Source organism: Lasioglossum baleicum, unplaced genomic scaffold (assembly GCF_051020765.1).
Source record: "Lasioglossum baleicum unplaced genomic scaffold, iyLasBale1 scaffold0021, whole genome shotgun sequence".
Lineage (NCBI taxonomy): Eukaryota > Metazoa > Arthropoda > Insecta > Hymenoptera > Halictidae > Lasioglossum > Lasioglossum baleicum.
This window is the reverse complement of record NW_027469081.1, coordinates 3,238,094-3,259,506: the sequence shown is the minus strand read 5'-3', so window position 1 is coordinate 3,259,506 and position 21,413 is coordinate 3,238,094. Positions and strand designations below refer to the sequence as shown.

Below are 21,413 nucleotides of genomic sequence, written 5' to 3'. Positions count from 1 at the left end.
TTTCCATTCGTGTTCAATCATCCCGATCAATTTTTCCGATACTGTCGATACTCTGAATGCGAGGCTGACCGATCGAATTACCTGACTGAACGACGCGATCGCATACGGCTCAAAATCGTTGCATGACAAATATATTCCTTCGCTTGAGAAAATCAAACATGCTTATCGATTTCGATATATTCACAATGGGCACGTCGATACATATGTAACGTCTTGTACATCATGAAAATATAAAACCTGTTCAACTTCCACATGGAAGGATATTCTAAACTTTTTTACTGGCAATACTGTGATATTTTCTTGTGACACTTTTAGGGACATACACTCCCGTCCATAATTTTATTGTAGAACGGTTGCTGCAGTAAAACAAGATATTTATTCCTTAGCTACATTATATAAAACAAGTTCAAGTTTATAAATCTTGAACAAAATGAAAATTTTACGTTTAAAGTTCATATTCGAAATGTCACATTATTTTAGAGCGTCCTGAATATTAATTCGAGTCACTTTGTACACAGACAGAAGACATTGCATGTAGCGACGCCAGGGTTGGGCAAAATGTAATTTCAATTACAATTACAATTACAATTACAATTGTAATTTGAAATTCCTGAAATAAAATTACATGTAATTGTAATTGGTAATTGCAATTACTTGACGAATCACTGTAATTGTAATTGTGGCCCGCAATTACAATTACTGGTTGAGCCAAAGTAATTGCAATTACCTTATTATCTTATTTCTGCAATTACAAGTAATTGTAATTGAGTAGTTGCAATTACAAGTATAATAACTGTAATTGAGTAGTTGCAATTACTTAACGCCAAAATGGCTCTAAAAAAAGTAATTAGATACCTACTCAATGGAAATGCCTAAAAAGAACAAAGAAAAAGCATATGTTAGGAAATATTTATTATTCACTAGAGGGGAGTCGTTGCTCGCTCGCTTCGCGAGCTTCGCGAGCTTCGCGTCGATAATGTAAATTTCTATTGAAATATTGATCAAAAGCTACGACGTTCGTTTTTTTGTTGTATTGAAATATGATTTTAAAAGCACTTTTAGTTTGCCCCGAATTTTCCATTTTTCCGTGATACTTTCCCAATTTTTATAAATCTAAAAACCTGATTCGGACTGCAACGAACTTTAAAAAAAAAAATTAGCCAAATCGGTTCAGCCGTTCTCCCGTGATGTGACCAAGGAACAGCCATTGATTTTTATTATATAGAACAAGAAGAAGAAGATTCAATATTTATTTGTAGCTAATTATTTGATATTTCACAAAAAAGATTACATATCATTGCTTTTCAAAATGACCCTCATTTCAAAGTTGGTGTCGGATAATATATAACATATGCTTTTTGTTTGTTCTTTTTAGACATTTCCATTGAGTAGGTATCTAATTACTTTTTTTAGTGGCATTTTGGTTTCAACTTCCAATTACAATTACTCATAATTGCATTAAAATCACTTGAAATTGTAGAAATAAAATTGCAATTACGTGTAATTGTAATTGGTAATTGCAATTACTTTGACTCAACCAATTACTTAACACGATTACAGTAATTGTAATTGAGTCTAACAATCACTTCAGTGTAATTGTTCTTTTAAACCACTAATTTTGATGTTTTGTACCATTTAACCGTTTTCTTATTGTAATTATAGTCCACTGTTGCACATGTGTAATTGAAGATGTAATTAAATACCCATGTAATTAATTACTGCCCAACTCTGAGCGACGCGCAGGAGTTCCTAGCTCTAACCAAGGTGTAATCTGCTTGCAGAGTCCTCGTCGGCAGCAAAATCGGGAGGCTGTTTCCCAGGAAGGAGTCTGGTGCGGACGTCTGACGGTGTGTCGAAGAGGCTGGACCAGGTGCGGCTCGGAGATCGTATCGCAGCGTTGGATTCCCGCGGGGACATTGTCTACAGCGAGGTGATAGCGTTCTTGGACCGGTCGTTGACGGAAAGGAGGCAGTTCGTGCGGCTGACGACGGAGTCTGGTCGCGTGTTGACCTTGACACCAGCGCATTTGGTGCCAGTTGAGGGTAGATCGCCGATGTTCGCGGGCAGGGTGCAGCCTGGTGATAAGATCCTGGTGAGGGATCCGGCGGATGAGAACGAAGTGGAGCATCGTCTGCGATGGGACAAAGTGGTGGACAGCCGATTGGTCCTGGAGGAGGGTGTCTACGCTCCGTTGACGACAGAAGGCACCCTTCTCGTAGACGACGTAGTGGCGTCCTGTTACGCGGTAATTGATAATCAGAACTGGGCGCACATGGCGTTCATGCCTATCCGCGTCTGGAGCAGCGTCAAATCGTTTTTCGCGAGGAGGCTGGTGCTCGAGGACACGAGGCACCCCGATGTCAGGCAAAACGACGTCAGAACGACGCCGGAAGGCATCCACTGGTACGCGTCGCTCCTCTATTGGGTATCCTCCTACGTAACGCCTACGAGGATGCTCTACCAGTGACGAGAACCTCGTCGACGAGGAGAACAAGTCTTCTAGCTTTTAACCGAACGGGCCGTGAAACGCGTCCGGGGAAACAGTTAGCCTCTCTCGTTGCGCGGAAGCGCCCCGAAGCAAGCGTTCACCACCGACATCATCCACAGGAGTCATTATCCGAAGAACGCGAAGGCGGAGGATCAGTTGCGATCAGGATCAGAACACGTTCGTGTGGCTTTCTGTATTTTCTTTTTCTTTTTTAATATCGAACGTTCTGACCTCCCAACTCGTACTCGCCAACGGAGAAGGAGTCTCGGCCTTGAACGGCCAACCGACTTTGCGCCGACGACTATAGTCGATAAATTGTATCTAGTTCGAGGGTTGCCGGAGAATCCTCCATTTCCCCCCTTTCTCTCCGTGAAAACTCCCTTTCGGAGAACGTACTCGACTACGTGGATCGCGAACGTTCAAGAGACACGAAGTTTGCTGGCCAGTGACACACCGTTCACCGAGTGACGTGTAGTATACTAGATTTCGTAGGACGAACCAAGTGAAACGATGCTTCAGAGAGGATCGAAGCTTCTCTCTTGACACTGTAGCGTGTGTATAATATATATAATATAATTGTTCTCCCTCCTCGTTCCTCGGCGAACTGCCGCGAACCGCGTCCTCGGACGATCTGCGACGGAACTCACGCTCGGAATGAATTGTCCTGAGCAACGGGCACGTGTCCATCATTGTACAACCTTCGCTCGACGACACATTTTGCCGATTTTATAGAAACAAATATTCCTAATTCATAACAGCACTTCGTTTCGACGTTCTATCAAGTCGTTCTATTTCGTTTTTCGCGAAGAAGTGGCGTTGCTTCTACATTTATGGCTTCTGAGAATGTTCAAAATGTGCACGTTAGAAAGGCTGTTCGCATTAAAAATAGAATTTTATTCCATTGCACTTTCTTAAAGCTTGTCGACAAAAATTGGAAAATGCATAACATCCGCGGTCCAATCGTGGTGTATCTTGACAGCTGACATTTGTAGTGTGGTTTCTAACCTTTCAAGTATTTTATTCTCATCGCATCGAATATGCAAAATGAAAGTACGCGTTTCCACCAGCTTTTGCTTTTTGATTAGCGCAAGGGTAAAAATGTGGCGCGCGAAAGAAAAAGATGCGCGCTGTTTAAGGAGAAGACGTACCATCGGATATTATAAATTCAATTTTAAATAATATCTCGATCTTTTTGCTAATAAAAAACAGAAATTCTACGGTTCAAGTTGCCTGAAAGATCGCAACAGATCATAAATGGTAAAAAATTCGCTGTGCCTTTCCCTTGGGAAAACGAAATGGCTTTCCGAACGAGCCGATACATTTTCTGTTAATCCGCGAGCAAAGCGGGCAGCGTTACAAACGGCCACAAAGTGTTTCGCGATATTTCAGTGAAACCGACTCTCGTTTATTTTTCGCCTGCTTCGAGCATTCAATTAATCGTTTGAATCCGGAACGCTTTACAAATGTTAACGGGCCGACGAAACCATACGAACCTGTGTTCGAAAATGTTCCCGTCCAGATCGGAGACGCGTTCGCTGTAACGTACTGTCCCTTCTAATCGCTTCTCATCCCCACTCCCGAAGAGATCGAGATCGATGAATCGGTCCCTGCGTTAACTTCTCTCGTTTCTAAGGGTGGATTTATAGTGGAGCAGCGAGGTGAGCTGTGCGGCGAAGAAAAAAGAAAAACAATGAAAATACATATGTACTTTTTCATTAGTATGTGTCGAAATGTTGTCACGCATGTTGCTTTGTTTTCACCGCGCCGCTATCATCGATGCCCGCAGCTCCACTATAAATCCACACTAATGCCGCTAACATCTCGAGATCGTTAATTTATAGACACGCGCGCGAACACACAGAAAATCCCTACACCGTCGTTCGATGCTTCTTCGCCACCCCGCTTGCGGCCCCCCTTTTTACAGTAACAGAATCTAAAAGGAAAGTATTACGTCCCTGGTGAAAAGCTCGTCGAGAGAAAGAGCCGGCCGACGAAAATAGTTTAAGAACGTTTTAAAAAGTAATGAGAAAGGGAATGAATTGTTGTACATAGTCCGTTATTCTCTATCCATTCTCTGTAGAAACGCGAGAAACTCGGCGACCATGTTTCCCGCGACGGCGCGCCACCAATTTCCACGACGAATTTCGATTTCTATTTGGGAACATCGAATCGCCATCCTCGCTGTATAATTGAGCCAGCCAGGATCGCGATTCAAGATCGGCGGGAAAAAAATTGGCGTTCAGGAACGGGAAACAGACATAACTATTTCACACGTCGAAGGAGGTCGCTGTATCGACACCTAAGTTATCCCCCCGCCCCCCCCCCCAGAAATTTATATATTATATATTATTATATTATAGTAATTATTATTATTATTATTAATATTATTATATTTTATTTTATTATATTATATTATTATTTGTACGTAGCGGAAAAAACAAATTATAAATTATGTATATACACCATCGATAGATTGAATTAAAATCATTAAACACAGCAGAAACAGAGCGTTGTTCCCATTGGCAACCCATGTCCATCGCTAATTACAGCTGAAACAATATGCTACAACAATCGCCTTGTCAATAAACTGCCAATCTCGTTTGTGCTGCTATGATCAATTTATCTTTGATTTAATGAAACACTCGGTGCTCGTCTCAGTAATTGCGTTGCTTTTTGATCTGGCGTTCAATTAACGGAGGAAGGTATGTGTATTCTTTGTGATAAGCGAAGAACTGAGAAACGCGGACAAAGTCTAATGAATACAGCTGAGAAAAAAGGAATTGCTCTGAACTGTGTTCGAGCTTCAACAATCGCGCAACTTCAATCAATATATTAGCGGATCATGTCACACGGAAGATTCTCTCGATAGTTACCCGAGTGAGAAGTGAAACACGAGCTGGAATGGACTTTGATCCGGACAACATTACACTGCAAAGAGTGAGTGATAGTGACTAACATGCATGTTTAATTAGAATTTCGGAATTCGAGACGGACCTCTGGGGGGTTATGAAACGTTGTCAATTAATGTGCTTGTACGAGCAAATTTTGGGCTGGGTGAGAGCTTATTCTAAAGAGGAAGGTTGGACACAGTACGCTCTGGTCACGAGATTAACGAGATTATGTTTATAACTAATAATATGAGGGCCCAAAGTAGAGAAAAAATGTAGGAAAAAAACCCGCAGATTTCAATACATTTTTCTGTCTCCAAAAGACTTTTTGACTGCTATGATGACCAGAGTGCACTGCGCTGAACCTTCCTCTTTAGAATGAGCCCTCACCCAGCCCAAAATTTGCTCAAATAAGGACAAAGAGTGTATGCGCGCAGACCCACTTGTTCGATCGAAAATCTAGCAAGATTCTAGTAAATAGCAAATAACTAGAATCTTACTAGAAAAATGGGTCGAAACATGGGTCTGCGCCCAGACGTTCTTTGACCTTATTTGAACAAATTTTGGACTGGGTGAGGGCTCATTCTAAAGAGGAAGGTTAGATGCAGTGCGCTCCAGTCATCTCATAAGTCAAAAAAGTCTTTTAGAGACAGAAAATGCATTGAAATCTGCGGGTTTTTTCCTAGATTTTTTCTCTACTTTGGGCCATCATATTATTAGATATAAACATAATCTCGTTAATCTCATGACTGGAGCGCACTGCATCTAACCTTCCTCTTTAGAATAAGCCCTCACCCAGCCCACAATTGGCTCAAACAAGGTCAAACAACGTCTGGGCGCAAACCCATTTTTCTAGTAAGATTCTAGTCCCTTTCGAGTTACAAATCGAGGGTGTACTACCCTCTTAACCCTTTGCACTCGGAGCCATTGTACCTAGAAAATTGAACACTTTTTCCTAGCTAGAATATTTCCATTCCCTATGATTCTTCTAAATTTCATGTGAAATTGGTATAATACCTCGACATATTTAACACATTACCGACCGATGATTATTGCATAATTTTAAAAAGTCTATGGTACATGATTAAACACTTTTTAATGGAACCTGCAACAGCAGTTTTCATTGTGAACTAACAAGGCACCCACAATAACGTCATCTAATAGTTTCATTTAAGATTGTAATGTAAAAAAAAATTTCTATGATTTCTTTCGGTACAGCACAATTATCGAAAATCCTAATAATAGGCTTTCGGTAGGTAAAGTGTTAATAATGTACGAGTGTGCCTCGGAGTCACCAATCGAGTGCTAAGGGTTAACAATTTCCTGTTTTTACAATCACAGAACTTTCGAATAATTTTGCGAAATTTGTTTGAATAAAATAAAATTAAATGTTCTTATTGACAAGTTCGTTTCTGTTACAGCGAACCAGCGTCATCGTCCCGCGCTTGCATGAACTGGAGAAACAATTCTTCGATCTCGTCCATGCCGGCAATGAGGCACACGTGGCGCAGTTCCTCAATAACAACCCTAATTTCAACATCAATGCCATTAACTTTCAGGTAATGGTTCCTTCACTTTGTTAATAGCTTTCGAAATTCGCATATAGACATTACAGAATTATTAGACTGCGAATCTGTGTGCATTTATGGCTCCTGAAAATTTTCAATGGAGTAATATTTTTAATGAAACCCTATTCGACTCCACTTCCTCGAAATTCTACAAAATTCGCGAACTCTATAAACATGCGCAGTCCAATAATTATACAAACAAGTATATAAAAAGGAACAGTAGACGGAAAAATGTTCGAAATGAAAAATACGAGGAAAGCAATTCTAGGCACATTAATTTTACTCTTCCTCGAACGAATCGGACGAACGAACTGGACTTAAAAATCACTATTCTCGATTTCACATTTATTATATCACTACATCAGAAAGACTAATTAGGGTTGCCAACTGTCTCAAATTATTATTATTATTACTATACACGCACCGAGGTCCTTTTATACAAATGTTTACAGTTTTTTTTACAGTAGAACAGATAAAAACAGAAAGAAACAACAAAAAAGAAGTCTTAACCTAAAATTTACATAAAAAAGGACAAGCGCAAAACTAAACAAATACAGGTACGATATTAACAAATATTCTTGCGTAATTTTCTTTTTGAATTCCTGTAACGTGCCATTCAAAAAATCAATATTATTATAAAGTATGTTTGAGCTTGCAATAATGCGATTTAAAGGATTTATTACTCCATATGTGGATTTGGATTTCATAGTTTGAAATCCTGCTCTCGTTCTCAAAACACGATCACGTACGTAGAAATTGATTTGCCTCAGAGGAGGGCGGGACAATCTATATTATTATTTATACGTCGGATACTATTCTTCGATCAGATAATGTTTCCAGGTTGACTCTGTTTAATATTTTCAAGTAATCATGATCAAAGATTGACATTGGGTTGTTTGTCTTATATGCACAAAACCTGAGAAATTTATGCTGCACTCTCTCGAGCATGATTTCATACTTAACGCTTTTTGGAGACCATATAGTTGAAGCATATTCTGACTGGCGACGGACAAGGATAGCAACCTAAGTGTACGGATTGAATGAAAATCAGTGGAAAAACGAAGTATGAACCCGAGCATTCTTGAAGCGGATTTGACAATGTGATAAAAATGGTTGGAAAGTGATTTTTCTGTACAAAAGAAATGTAAAAAAATAATAATACAGTTTGAATGCCGGGACGGTTGGCAACCGTAACACTAATGATCCGAAACAACAAGAAAGAAGCATAGCGAAGTAAATGTTCGAGCCACGATCGTCCTCGCTATCGCCGTTACAGATCTGTTTCTATTTAACAGTGTCTATCGCGAGCCATGTGTCAAAGCAAGGCCAAACCGAATAATTAATTACCAATCTCCGCTACATAGCTGAACGACAAAGAAACGATTCCGAGACAGTTCCGAGACTGGCCGGCTCGTAAAGATCCCCGGATTTATCTCCCATCACCGGTTTCCCACAACATAACCGTAAGTGGTGCCGGTCGTTTACGTTGATTCACAAGAAGGTCCAGGTAAAACGGAGACAACAACGTCGCCCGTTTTCCTCTTTGCTTCACCGAATCTACCGGTTTCCTCTTTCGAAAAGTCCCTCTTCCTTCAACCTGTTTTCAGGATCATTCTTAGCCGATGATTTACACGGAACTGCCTCTGTGTTCTCGGTTTCAAAGAGCAACGCCGTCCAAAACGGTAGCGTTTAAGAAGAATATTAGCAGGATCTTTGTGCATTTATGAAGAAATTTTCCGAAAAAGAAAACTGCCGAATATCGTATCGTCGTTTTACAATCTTCTACAATGTTTTACAATAATCGTTGATTAACAGACTGGCATAATTCCCGTTGAAAAATCTGCGGCTGACTTATTTCTGGAGGAATGCCACTCATTTATTTTCAGCACTTGATCCCGCAGGATTCCCGGAATAGAACAAAGTCGTTAAGGGATGAAATCAATTTCTATTCTACTCATGCTCTCAATCATCGATGCAGAACATTTACTTACATTACTAACCCGTTTTAGAACCGAAGTGAAGAACGAACAAAATTTAGCAATCTCTCAAAACATTTTGAAAAGCGTTTCTTATGGACACGTTCATTTTTCTATTATTCCTGATGCAGCAGTCGTTCAGTTATAGAACCCGAGTAATTGACTGACGATTTTGATACCGATGGATTAAGACACTATGTTCTTAAAAATGCCACTTTATTAGAAGTGCAGATTAGATCTGGAGTATATCTGGGAGGGGTAGAAGAGGAAGAAGCAGCGGTCTTCGTGTTTGACAATTCTCCTCGATTTAACACTGCAACGTTAAACATGGATTCGCGTACAAATGGCTCGAGGCATTGTTCTTATCAAACGATTATAGAGGAAGATAGGCAGAGTTGTACGAGATCAGACGTTTCTTCAGCTAGAAGATGAAGCGAGAGTCTTGAGAATCGGAGTGGGAAAGCGAAAGTAAGTCGAGGCCTCGTTATCTCGGATCTTCACCCCGTGGAGATACACGTACCCCCCGTGGAATGTTAATCCCTCCCCCGCGCTCGTGCTGGTCGTGTCATCCCGTTCTCTTCAGGGTTCCCAAAAAGCCCAACCCTCGTTTCACTTTGAAGCGAGCGGCCGCCTTCGGATCCCAGAGAAGCGAGAGGAAGAGGGATGCCTGGAGGAAGAAGAAGGGAAGAAACGCGAACGAAAGAGGACTGGTGGCCAAGGAGGAGGAAGAGGAAGGGGAGGATGAAGAAGAAGAGGCTCCAAGCCGAAAGAGAGAGAGAGAGAGAGAGAGAGTGAAACGAAACGATAGAAGCTGACTGGCTCTGCCTCCGTGTATCTACGGCCATATTTCAGACCGTCCTTTACAAGACAATGGTTTCAGCCGAGGACCGATAAAAATTATTCAAATGACTCGTCCCGCTGTAAATTCCATCCGGGAATCCCCTTGCCACCGACTTTGCCCGCGAGCTGGCCCCCTCCTACCGTCGCTCGCGTTTGCTCCCGTTTTCGCTGGCCGACCTAATATCCATGAACCGTCCGCAGTCATCCCGAGGGATTTCCATATTCCCGCATTCGGTTCACGTAACGACGAATCCGTCGAGTCCAAGCTCCCTAAGCTGATTCTCGGAAACGAACACGATTTTCGTAAATTGGTCCAACAGGTTTTTGCGAACCTATTGTTTCACGCCGCTCTTCGAATCATCCATTTAGCTAGACTTCTGAAACAGATTCGGCACGATTTACTTGGGAAATCTATTTCTCGTTGATGTTTTAATTATTGAATAAATCTCGAACAATTATATCTCTCTGCCGTTTGGTCTACCAATCTTGAACACAAAGTATCAGTTTAGAATGTTACCGGATAAGCTGTCGCATTGACAACTAAATTACGAGATTCGATTGGTGCCCTTCGCCAGAAAAATGAAACCACGTGCTCGACGAATGGAAGAGACCTCTTCACCGTACAAAACCATCGATCAATCGAGAGGGAGCCCATTTTTCGACCACGCGTGTCAACCGAAGGATCCAATCAATAATCAAACGGAAGTGAGACAAATTGTAAGAAACCGGCAAATGAATGCGTCGCTCAAAGCCTCGAAAGCTCTGTGTCAACCTCTCTCGGCTAGTGATATATCCCTGTGACTAACTACACGATATTTTACTCGACCGCGGTGGGTAGACGATTTTTCAAATTCTGTCGTACTAAACTACCCCCAATTTGATTAACAGACTAGCACAATTCCCGGTGAAATATCTACGGCTGACCTGTGTGTCTGGAGGTATGCCACTCATTTATTTCTAGCACGTATGGGCGAAATGCCCACAAGGCTTAGAATCTGAGACTTTCATCATTAAGCTCTCATTTTCAAACGTTCGTACTTCATTGCAATGTTGAACAATTTTTATAGAACTTTCAGTGTGCATATAACGGTTACAGGCTGATAAACAAGTTCAGAAAACAATTTTAAAAATTTGGTGTGATTCCTACCAATTGCAATCTAAACAAAAATTTTTGTGGACTCATTCTAGCAAAGCAGGGTTGGGCAAATATTTAATCAACGATTGACGATTAACTTCATCAATCGATTGATTCTGTCTCCGATTTTTTGGTGATTTCTTCTTTTAGTCAACGATTGACGATTAACTTCATCAATCGACTGAATCAATCGTCGATTTTTCTATGATTACCTTTTTTTAATCAACGATTGACGATTAGCTTCATCAATCGATTGATTCAGTCTCCGATTTTTCGGTGATTTCTTCTTTTAGTCAACGATTGACGATTAACTTCATCAATCGATTGAATCAATTTCCGATTTTTTAGTGATTTCTTCTTTTAGTCAACGATTGACGATTAACTTCATCAATCGACTGAATCAATCGTCGATTTTTCAATGATTACCTTTTGTCAATCAACGATTGACGATTAACTTCATCCATCCATTGAATCAATCGTCAATTTTTCGATGATTTCTCTCTTTAATCAACGATTGACGATTAACTTCATCAATCGACTGAATCAATCGTCGATTTTTCAATGATTACCTTTTTTAATCGTATACATTAATCAATCAATCTCGATTAAAAAATTTTAATCGAAACTCTGCCCAACTCTGTAGCAAACTACTCGGTGTGTCATCTTTAAGAAATTCCAATTTGTAAGAGTATCCACTTAGTATTGTTCCCGATTGCGTATAGATTAATTAATATGATGTATTGAGCCCAGCTCGAAACCGCAAAGATCGTGTGAAGTCAGGGTGTGAAAGCAGCTGGCGTTGTTGAATGGTGATGGCCCTTCACCGAGCATATATCACAAGGTGGCATCGCGGCGCGGCGCGGCGGTGCGTGTGTACTTTAGTCGCCACGGGGCCCCATCGAAAAGCCAGAATATCACGGAATATTGTGACCGTTGCCGACGGCTAACAATGGGCCTGGTCCATTGTCGGAAGCCGCCTCTGTAAACACGCCGCAGATGGGCGACAAACCTTGTCCTCCCATTCTCCGCGCAAAAAGGGACACCACCGAAAAGAACAGGGTAGCGAAGATAGAAAAGTTCGAAAGTCGATCTCACGAGAACCGGAAAAGTGCTGGAGGTTCATCGCTACTAGGAATTCCAAACTCGTGGAAACTCTGGAAACTAGTCGCGACATTCTTGCCGGCCGAATACTCGAGCGTTTCACGTGAACGCGAATGATCGTGGCGCGTCGGAATTTAGGATCCGGGAAATTTTCACTTCGTCCGAACTTGTAACAGATTTCTGTACTTCTAAGTTAGAAGTTAGAAGTTCTAACTGCATGTTACCAGGCTACGGATCTTCTACATCTATTGGAGGAGAAGCAGCGGTTAAACAAAAATTCATTTCACCCGTTGATAGTCTCTTTATTATTGAAAATAATATGATAATAACCTTGGACTTTTTTTATATTTTCCGCCGTTTGATACTTTACCAAAAATTTCTTCATAATTTCTTCGTGAATGCATTCTTCGTGAATACAGTTATAACAACTCGAACATTCAATTTCTCTTCTGGTCGTATTTTGAATTGATCGATTCCTGAAATTGAATTTTGTGATTCCTAAAATTGAATTTCGAATTGCTCTGTGCAGGGTGTGACGGCGCTTCACATCGCAGTTCGCAACAGGGACGTACCGATGGTGGAATATCTGCTGTCCTCTCCAGACATCGACCCGGGAGACACTCACCTCTACGCCATCGTGAACGACGATCAGAAAATCCTGAATCTAATTCTGAACAAATTAAACAAATTAACGGCGGGTCTCGAGTACGTCGGAGTCACGCAGAGCGCTGATTTTCCCGACGACGCGACTCCGCTCTTGATAGCTGCACAGTGCGGCCACTTCGAATTGATCGACTACCTCAGGAAGAGACATCACAACATCCCCAGGCCGCATCCGGCGAACTGCATCTGCGAGGAGTGCAAGTACGAATTTCGATTAGTATTTTGAAAAATTTAAACGAAGTCTAACAAACATAAACATATAATGCCTTTCTTTCTACACGAAATCAAATTTCATTCATTTATAATCAATATTCAAGCATTCAAATAAATGTAGCCATACAAAGGATATCAATTTTCTTTTCTCTTCTACGACATTTTTCGGGATAAAGACGTTTTTTAATCACTGTGACTGTAAAGAAAATGGCACGGCAAGGGGTCGATCGTGAATGTCTTAAAATTCTCTTGGAATAAAATTGAATAAAATCAGCAGCGAACAAAAGTTAATTAACGGAGCCTCGTTGAAACGATCGTAAACATTTGAAAGGGCTAGTTTCGTTCGAGCTGGCAATAATAATTATTTCAGTCTCGCGTCGCGACTAATACTCGCAGCGGGACAATGGTTAATCAAAGTTTTCGAGCGGGTTGCATTGTAGGGCGGTCGGTCTCTCGAAGGGCGAAAGGGCTCGATGAAATTAATGATACCGTTGTTCGACTGCGCAGAAGCGAGCGAGAAAGATCCGATTTGCTGACGATCGAGAAAATGCGATTATTCACGTACAAAGCGATCACGAACCCGGCGTACATTTGCCAGACGGTCGACGACCCAATTCTCGAAGCGTTCAATATATCTTACGAGCTGAAGGAAGCCGCCAACTGGAACAAAGAATTCTATCACGAATACAAACACCTTTCACAGGTTGGTTGGTGTCCGTTCCTCTGTAACAATCGGTCAAACGACGTTCATTTCACGCAGAGGGTCTCCGAATTCGCGACCGAGCTGATCAGCTGCGCGAGGACGATCGACGAGGTGGAGATCATTTTAAAACAACCCACAGGATTCGCTATTTCCTCCAACTTCGTGTACCCGCGCCTACTATTCGCCCTACACTACCAGCAGAGGAGTTTCGTTGCCCACGCCAACGTGCAGCAGGTTAACAATCCATAAAACGTGTGCAAATTCTCACCGCGCGCATGCCGGGGTCAGGTGACCGGTTTTATACAGTTTCTTGCGGCACAACCTTCGCAATCTTCATCTTTATATTTTGCAGACTCTATTCAAAAACCCCCACGCCATTTTTTCATACGCTTTTAGCTTGAAGGATGATCCTCGAAAATTTGAAGTCGCTAACCCTGAACTTTATCATTCTTTTTTTCTCGGTTGTTAATTGAGATATTCAGATGAAAGAAAAACGAAAACGCTCGAATTTACCTCTTGCACTCCATATATTTCTTTTCGATATTTGCGCTTCGTAATTTTTCAGCAAATTATGGAGGTTGGAAAAGAAATATTTATCTTTTTATCCTGCTAGACTCCTGATGAAGATTCTGCGAATAAATATGCATGTTATTAATTTCCTTTAAACCGAATAATAAAATTCGTCCATAGTTTCTCCTGTTTCAGGAAATTACGACCTACAAAAATGTTCTAACCACTGAAATTAGATCGTAGTGAAAGGGGTTAAATACGCTCTCATAAAAGAAAATGGCGTTCAAATTGATTTCCAGTTGATGAAGAGCAGATGGGTGGAGGACTGGTACGAGTGGTACGTGATGAAAAACTGGATAAAGTGGATACACGTGATGCTGCGTGTCGTGATGCTCCCAGTCATCTTCGCGATCATACTCTGCATGCCGAACTCGCGGTACTCGAAGTCTTACCAGTCGCCCGTTAACAAATTCATCTCGTACACCGCGAGCTACATAGTGTTCCTGTTCCTGGTATTTCTGCAATCGTCTTCGGACAAAACCAATCAGCTCCGCGGACCGCCTAACACCGGTATACAAACCACCCACTGACGACGTTGACATATCGGGACGAACCAGCAGGTCCCCACGTTCGGCTTCTGATCACCGGTTGCTTCTTCAGTGTACATTTGGTTCCTGGCGGTTTATATCCTCTCGTATACCTGGGCGACGATTCGTCTCTGTCTCATCCACGGCCCGAGACGCTTCTTCTCCAAGTATTGGTATTGGTACGATATCTACGGTCAAATTAGTCGGTAATTACTATTACTATGTAGACTCTTTTATGCATTTACTAGCTGCTCGCGGCGCACAGTGGGACCTTTCGTGCCAAATCGGAGACAAAATCAAAGAACTTTCGATAGCAATGAGGTAGAGCGATGAAATTTTTTTAAAATTAAAGCTGAAACATTGCAGAATATAGGAAAAATAGGGAGATTATGGTAAGAACGTTTTTTAACGTTGAGAAAATTCGTTAAACTTGCACAATTTCGAGAAAATTGTGGTTTTTCCAATACCACTCGCGGAAAAATTTTTTTTTGAACATGCTACACTTCATTTCCCGTAGATTTTTTCACGCTGATTTCAAATCTGGTCTCAAAATTTGCCTACGACCTCAGGATATTGCAAAATCGATTTCTTGAAATTCTACATGTTCCACGAATTTTCTCAACGTTAAAAAACGTTCGTACCATAATCTCCCTATTTTTGCCATATTCTGCAATGTTTCAGGTTTAATTTAAAAAAAATTTCATCGCTCTACCTCATTTCTATTGAAAGTTCTTTGATTTTGTCTCCGATTTGGACGAAAGGTCCCACTGTGCGGCCTGCAAAAGACTCGCACTTCGACAACTGCAACCCCGACAGATGGACACACGTGCGACAGCCTACAGAATCAGATTGATGGGATCATATCAGATGATTGCATACGTTCAAGCCCGATTTGAAAATAAAATACAAAATTAAAATTAGTAAAAAGTTAAATTAAAATTAAGAAATGGTTAAATCTTTTACAATTAGAAAAGAATGGTGTACTTTATAATTGGTTAATGAAGTTGTATTCTCTAAAATTTAACCATTGAATTTTATTTTCAAATCGGGCTCGAACTTATGCAATCATCTAACTGTATACATACACACATACTTTTCTATTTTATATACATATACATATAGATAGAAGATAGATAGATAGATAACAAGAATGAAGAAGTGCAATTTAAAACAGTGAAAATATTAAAAGATTTTGAGAGTATTAATATACTATTTTCATCACATTAAAATTATTAATGAAGAATATACATTTAGCTCCTGCATCTTGCAATTGATGCACGAACTTTTTATTACAGTTCTTCAGTATTTTCTCTGCAATTTTCCTCAAAAATTCTGTTAATGTTGTGTAGCAAACGAATTGTTCTAACTTCTGCGAAAAGTTCGAATTGTATAATCCAAGATTGAAAAGGTTTATCGTTTTTTTAAAAGCGTCTGAATATTACAGTGAATCACTGTATGATTTGTCACAACGAGCACAGTACGCCAAATATAACGTTACAGCGGCAGACAGAAATAAGGACAATCGATGGAACAGACTAATGTCAGAATTACAATGAATATTTAATCACACTATTTGGCATCTATCCTACAATCAGGTCACCCTCCTCTAATATTCAGAATTGCCAGAGTTAACAATTAACCCTTCGGAGACGACATCGATACCATCGTACTGACTCTAACAATATTTTTAAACTGATTATTAGACAGCAGATCTTTATGCAAAACAAATATTTTCATCATATAGAAAGAAAATGACAATTTATTAGAATATCAAACGTTGTCCTCGAAGGGTTAATAAGAATGAAATTGTTCCAGGTTCGAGATGGTGATGCTGTTCCTTTTTATAGTAACTTTCCTATTCTGGATCACAGCCGCGATAGACGTGCATAGAAATGGACAGCTCGAACTGGAAAGGAAATATTGGAATATGTACGATCCTACGCTAGTCGGCGAAGGAATTTTCTGTCTGGCGACCATCATGGCTTTTTCGAAACTGTTCTACTTTTGCCTGCTCGATTACAATCTGGGCCCTCTGCAACTATCCCTCGGGAAAATGATCGGTGACGTTGTAAAATTCGCCATCCTTTACGCGATCATTTTGTTCGCTTTCACTGCAGGTAAATTATAATTTAAATAAATTGTAAATTGTAAAATTGTAAATTATAAGCTGAAACATATGGATCGCTTTAGTGTTAATTATAGCGAATTTCTGCAGCCACGTGCAAGCTCTATCAGTACTACGACGGAATGGTACAGATCGATGACGAATCGAAAATCAAGACGCAACAAGTGAGCTCGTTCGTCAACTTCTCGGCCGCTTTGAAGACCTTCTTCTGGGCGTTCTTCTGCATGAGCCCCATGGAAAGTGCGGACGTGATAATTGAGAACCTTCCGGGGGAATCGAAGCACGAGAGCATCATTAATCATCACACGTTCACCCAAAACATCGGCTACATCGCGTTCGCCGGTAATATTCCACCCTTCCGATTTCTCGCTACGTGAATCGCTAATGGAGAGCGCTCGAACTTTCGAAATAAAAGCCAATAGAGATAATCCAGCGGGGAAATTTGCAATTTGCCTCCTAGAAGTTAGCTCCCCACTTGTTGAATTATATCATTTAAACAGTTTTGTGTGTGTGTGTGTGCTAAGCTCGTGCTACATTGTGCTCGAGCATTCAAACTATAATATAAAAAGTAAGAGAAAAAATTGAGTAAATGATATTTTCTGTTGTGCTAACAATAAGGTTTCTCAATCTTTTCTCTCCTATTTTATGTGATCGTTTATAATATAGTTTATATTAAATGAAGAATGCTTACTGTTCTTGTTCCAGCATACACGTTCATCGTGGTAGTTCTAATCCTGAACATGCTAATCGCGTGCATGTCGAACACCATGACTCAAGTCACGGAAAACATGATCGTAGAGTGGACATTTGGCCGTACCGAGGTTCTAAAACAAATGACTCGTTAAGCATGCCAGCATAAATTCCACGAATAATTCCTCGGAATCTCTTGTTTCCAGACTTACGTGGATTTCATGCTTACGACAGCTCTTCCGCCGCCATTAAATATGATTCCAACGCTCATTGGAATCAAGCCAATCGTCGAGTACGTGAAACTGTTTTTCAAACCGCAGAAAGACAAACGGGCACGCTGGGATCTAAATCACTGTTGCTTCATCGTTAGTACAGATCTGCAAAACACGTTACGCGTAGAATTTCATGTGTTTCTGTATCGTATGAACTTCCATAAATATTTTAAATATCCTTTCGATCTTTTAATAGGAGTCTTTGGAATCTGACAAAGATCGGTACTTCTCTATGGTAATGTCTCAGCTGGTGCAACGATATTTCCGAAAGAAAAATAAGGAGGCCGAGGAGAACGATACGGAACGGTTGAGGAATGAGATTATGGAGCTGACTACAGTTCTGCGAGATGCTTTATCCATTGATTAAGAAAGCTTTGCATTGTTATTATAAATATCTAAATACAAGAGCTCGGCGAAGTTTCTAAGAGAAAGTTGGTACCGCGTTAAATTAATTTTGATAAACATTCTGAGAATAAGCTTCTATTTCCACTTGAATTGTCTCGCCAAGTATTGATTATTGATCAAAGTAAGAAGATGGATTTTTTAAAAAATCTTGCACGTAAAATGGAGTTTTGTTCGTCAGGCCACTCCGCGAGATTGCCACACCACACAAAGAGGGGATTTACAGACGCGCGGAGCTGCGAAGTGAACTGCGAGATTTTCCATGAATTTTCAATACGCTACGACGAACGCCGGACATTCCAATCTGCGGAGTTAACCGAGAATTAAGGTTCAAGCTGGTATTGGAAGCTTTTGTTCTAGCATACACCGGTGCGGAGCGATTAATCGGACGGGTAAATTAATCGGTAAATTAATACAATATTTCTGTGTTTAGCACGGGAAAATTTCTGCTGACTATTTGCCAGAGAAAAAGAAGTCAGATTCAATCCTCCCGTAAAAGCGCAGTCTCTCATTTTTATTTTTATTTCGCTCTCGTGCATATTGCTATTCAGCAATATTAACAACAGAGTTAATCCGTCCAAAGAAATGCGGATGTAATACAAATGATCAAGAAATACAAAATGTTTGATGCAAGAAATTTTCATTATTCCCAGTTGCGACGTTGTCTATAGCTTGAAGAACTTTCCAATTCTCGAGATGACGAAGATGGAGAGGAACGAATGTTTCCAAGGGAAAATGAAAAACATCTCGCGGCAACAACAAGGGTGAAACCAGCCCTGTTCCAGCATATGTATAGACATAAGCAGATAGTGTGCCAGATGAATTGTCCAGAAACCTCATGAATAAAGAGGTTGACGACCCCTCGCAATCTCGCCGATTCGTCTAACGACGATTTCTCTCCGAGGGAAGCAGGGAACTTCTTTTAGCGAGAGCTAGAACGTACGCTATTTCATTTTACGAAACTGTGAACAACGAGCGTAAGATTGTAATAAATGCGTCATTTACATGACTTCCCTCAAGAATATACATGAATGTACCGGAATATACAGGAATATACAAGAATGTACCAGAATATACAAGAATTATACAAGAATGTACAAGAATGTACCAGAATATACAAGAATATACAAGAATATACCAGAACGTACCAGAATATACAAAAATATATTAGAGTGTACGAAAATATACTAGAATATACAAGAATATACCAGAATGTACCAGAATATACTAGAATGTACCAGAATATACAAGAATATACAGGAATGTACCAGAATATACAAGAATATACCATAACGTACCAGAATATACAAGAATATACAAGAATATACCAGAACGTACCAGAATATACAAAAATATATTAGAATGTACGAAAATATACTAGAATATACAAGAATATACCAGAATGTACCAGAATATACTAGAATGTACTAGAATATACAAGAATATACAGGAATGTACCAGAATATACCAGAACGTACCAGAATATACCAAAACGTATCAGAATATACGAGAATATATTAGAATGTACGAGAATATACTAAAATATACAAGAATATACCAGAATATACAAGAATATACTAGAATATACAAGAATATACAAGAATGTACCAGAATATACTACATATATTTATACAGGGTGTGGCCGGACGAGTAGTACAACCGAGCAAGGGATGATGCTACATGTAAAAATAAGTCGAAAAGAAGGAATAACATTTTTTTCGTTTGACGCTTCGTTTTCGAGAAAATCGAGTTTAAAGTTCCGCCAGGTTCGCGTGCTCGAGTATATGCACAAAGTAGAATTGGTTCATCATGGTCAGACGCGTCAGACGATTCCTATGCAATAGCACGCGTATTCCCTGCATTTTCAATCTCGATTGTCTCGAAAACGGAGCGTCAAACAAAAAAATGTTATTCCTTTTTTTCGACTTATTTTTACATGTGGTATCACCCCCTGCTCGGTTATACCACCCGTCCGGCCACACCCTGTATACTTGCATGTACAAGCTCGTACAAGAATATACATATGTATTAGAATGTACCAGGATTGTTTCAGAGAATTTTCATCTGTCCGATGTATATGCTCCCGGAATATTCTGGTCAGGAGCTATAAATTTACTGTGTAAAGTTGTTAGAGGTTGTTGGAGTGCGAACGTTGTTACGTTCTAGTCGCACATAAATCTTCGCGTTGCATGCAAAGTTTTGGTTCGTTTCCGCGAGCTTTACGGTTCTTGCGATCCGTCGTCCGCTCAGCACTAACTGAAAAAGTTTCTCTCCGGCTAGCAGTTTACTCAGCCGTTCCGAATTAATTCTCGAGGCATTAAAGATGTTCGCGCGAGGTGGTAACGGCCAAACAGAAAGTGATCAATCTCACCTCGAGGTTTTCAAACGTGCCAACATAAAGCTGATATAAAAATTCTTTATAAATCAGTTTTCAGTGCAATCGAATCGATACTATGAATAATTCATCGAAATTGGCTAGATTTGAATTTGATCGAATTTTGGAATTTTGTAGAAGGAGAATTCTGGTATCCGGCTGAAGATCTACCGTAGAAGATGGGTATATATCTAACGAAATAAGTTCGAAGGAAGGAAATACAAGAAATAGACCCTTTTCGCACCTCAATCAATACTCGAACAGAAGTGGCTAGCCTCGAGTACGTTAAATAGCCATGACGTCAGCTTTTTTCCTGCGCTTTATCTCGTATTATCAACATGTTTCGCAGACTATTCTACTTAGTCTTTCAATATTCATGCTAATGTATAATTTGATAATAATACCGGTAAGAAAACTGAGGACGAGAAATGTTAAAGAATTGTTAAAGAGGAGAAGATGGTCAATCTCTTTTTCCAACATTTATTCAAATAGTACATATATGTATACGGTAAGGAGCATAAACTAATTCCACACACTTTAAATCAGAACAACTTATTTATGAATGGACCAAACTACTTCAATTTCTCTGTAAGGCTAGAAGAATTAGTTTAGTAAATGATGTGTAAAAAATATGTTGACAAATTGCATTTGGACGGAATTGTGAAAAACAATAGTAAAAATTGATTTTTACAACTTTTTTACCTGGGCCAATAACGAAAATTCAAAAGATGTGTTTTGTCAACTGGTATAAATTATATACGCTCTGAAAATATCATTGAAATTAGTTAATTGGTTTGCAAATTATTAACGATCAAAAGTGGTAATTTGTAGTGTACTATAAAGTGGCAAGTTCTACCATTTTTGATCGTTTATAATTC

General features: G+C 40.0%; 2 protein-coding genes across 2 annotated transcripts in view; both read left to right on the top strand.

Annotated features, from left to right (window-relative positions):
- Hh (hedgehog signaling protein) overlaps positions 1 to 4,825 on the top strand; it is an 86,069-nt gene extending 81,244 nt beyond the window's left edge. The window contains exon 3 of the mRNA XM_076444962.1: positions 1,782 to 4,825. Within this exon, the coding sequence (XP_076301077.1) occupies positions 1,782 to 2,467 (686 nt within the window). The 3' untranslated portion in view covers positions 2,468 to 4,825. The remainder of the gene's footprint in view (positions 1 to 1,781) is intronic.
- A 1,627-nt stretch (positions 4,826 to 6,452) lies between these two features.
- Positions 6,453 to 21,255, top strand: LOC143219256 (short transient receptor potential channel 4). Its single transcript, XM_076445259.1, is given in 10 exon segments — positions 6,453 to 6,935; positions 12,526 to 12,876; positions 13,243 to 13,809; positions 14,385 to 14,667; positions 14,758 to 14,851; positions 16,488 to 16,789; positions 16,888 to 17,139; positions 17,503 to 17,618; positions 17,694 to 17,962; positions 17,964 to 21,255. Coding segments are annotated over 10 exon segments (2,568 nt in total). The 5' UTR covers positions 6,453 to 6,764; the 3' UTR covers positions 18,127 to 21,255.
- The last annotated feature ends 158 nt before the right edge of the window (positions 21,256 to 21,413 follow it).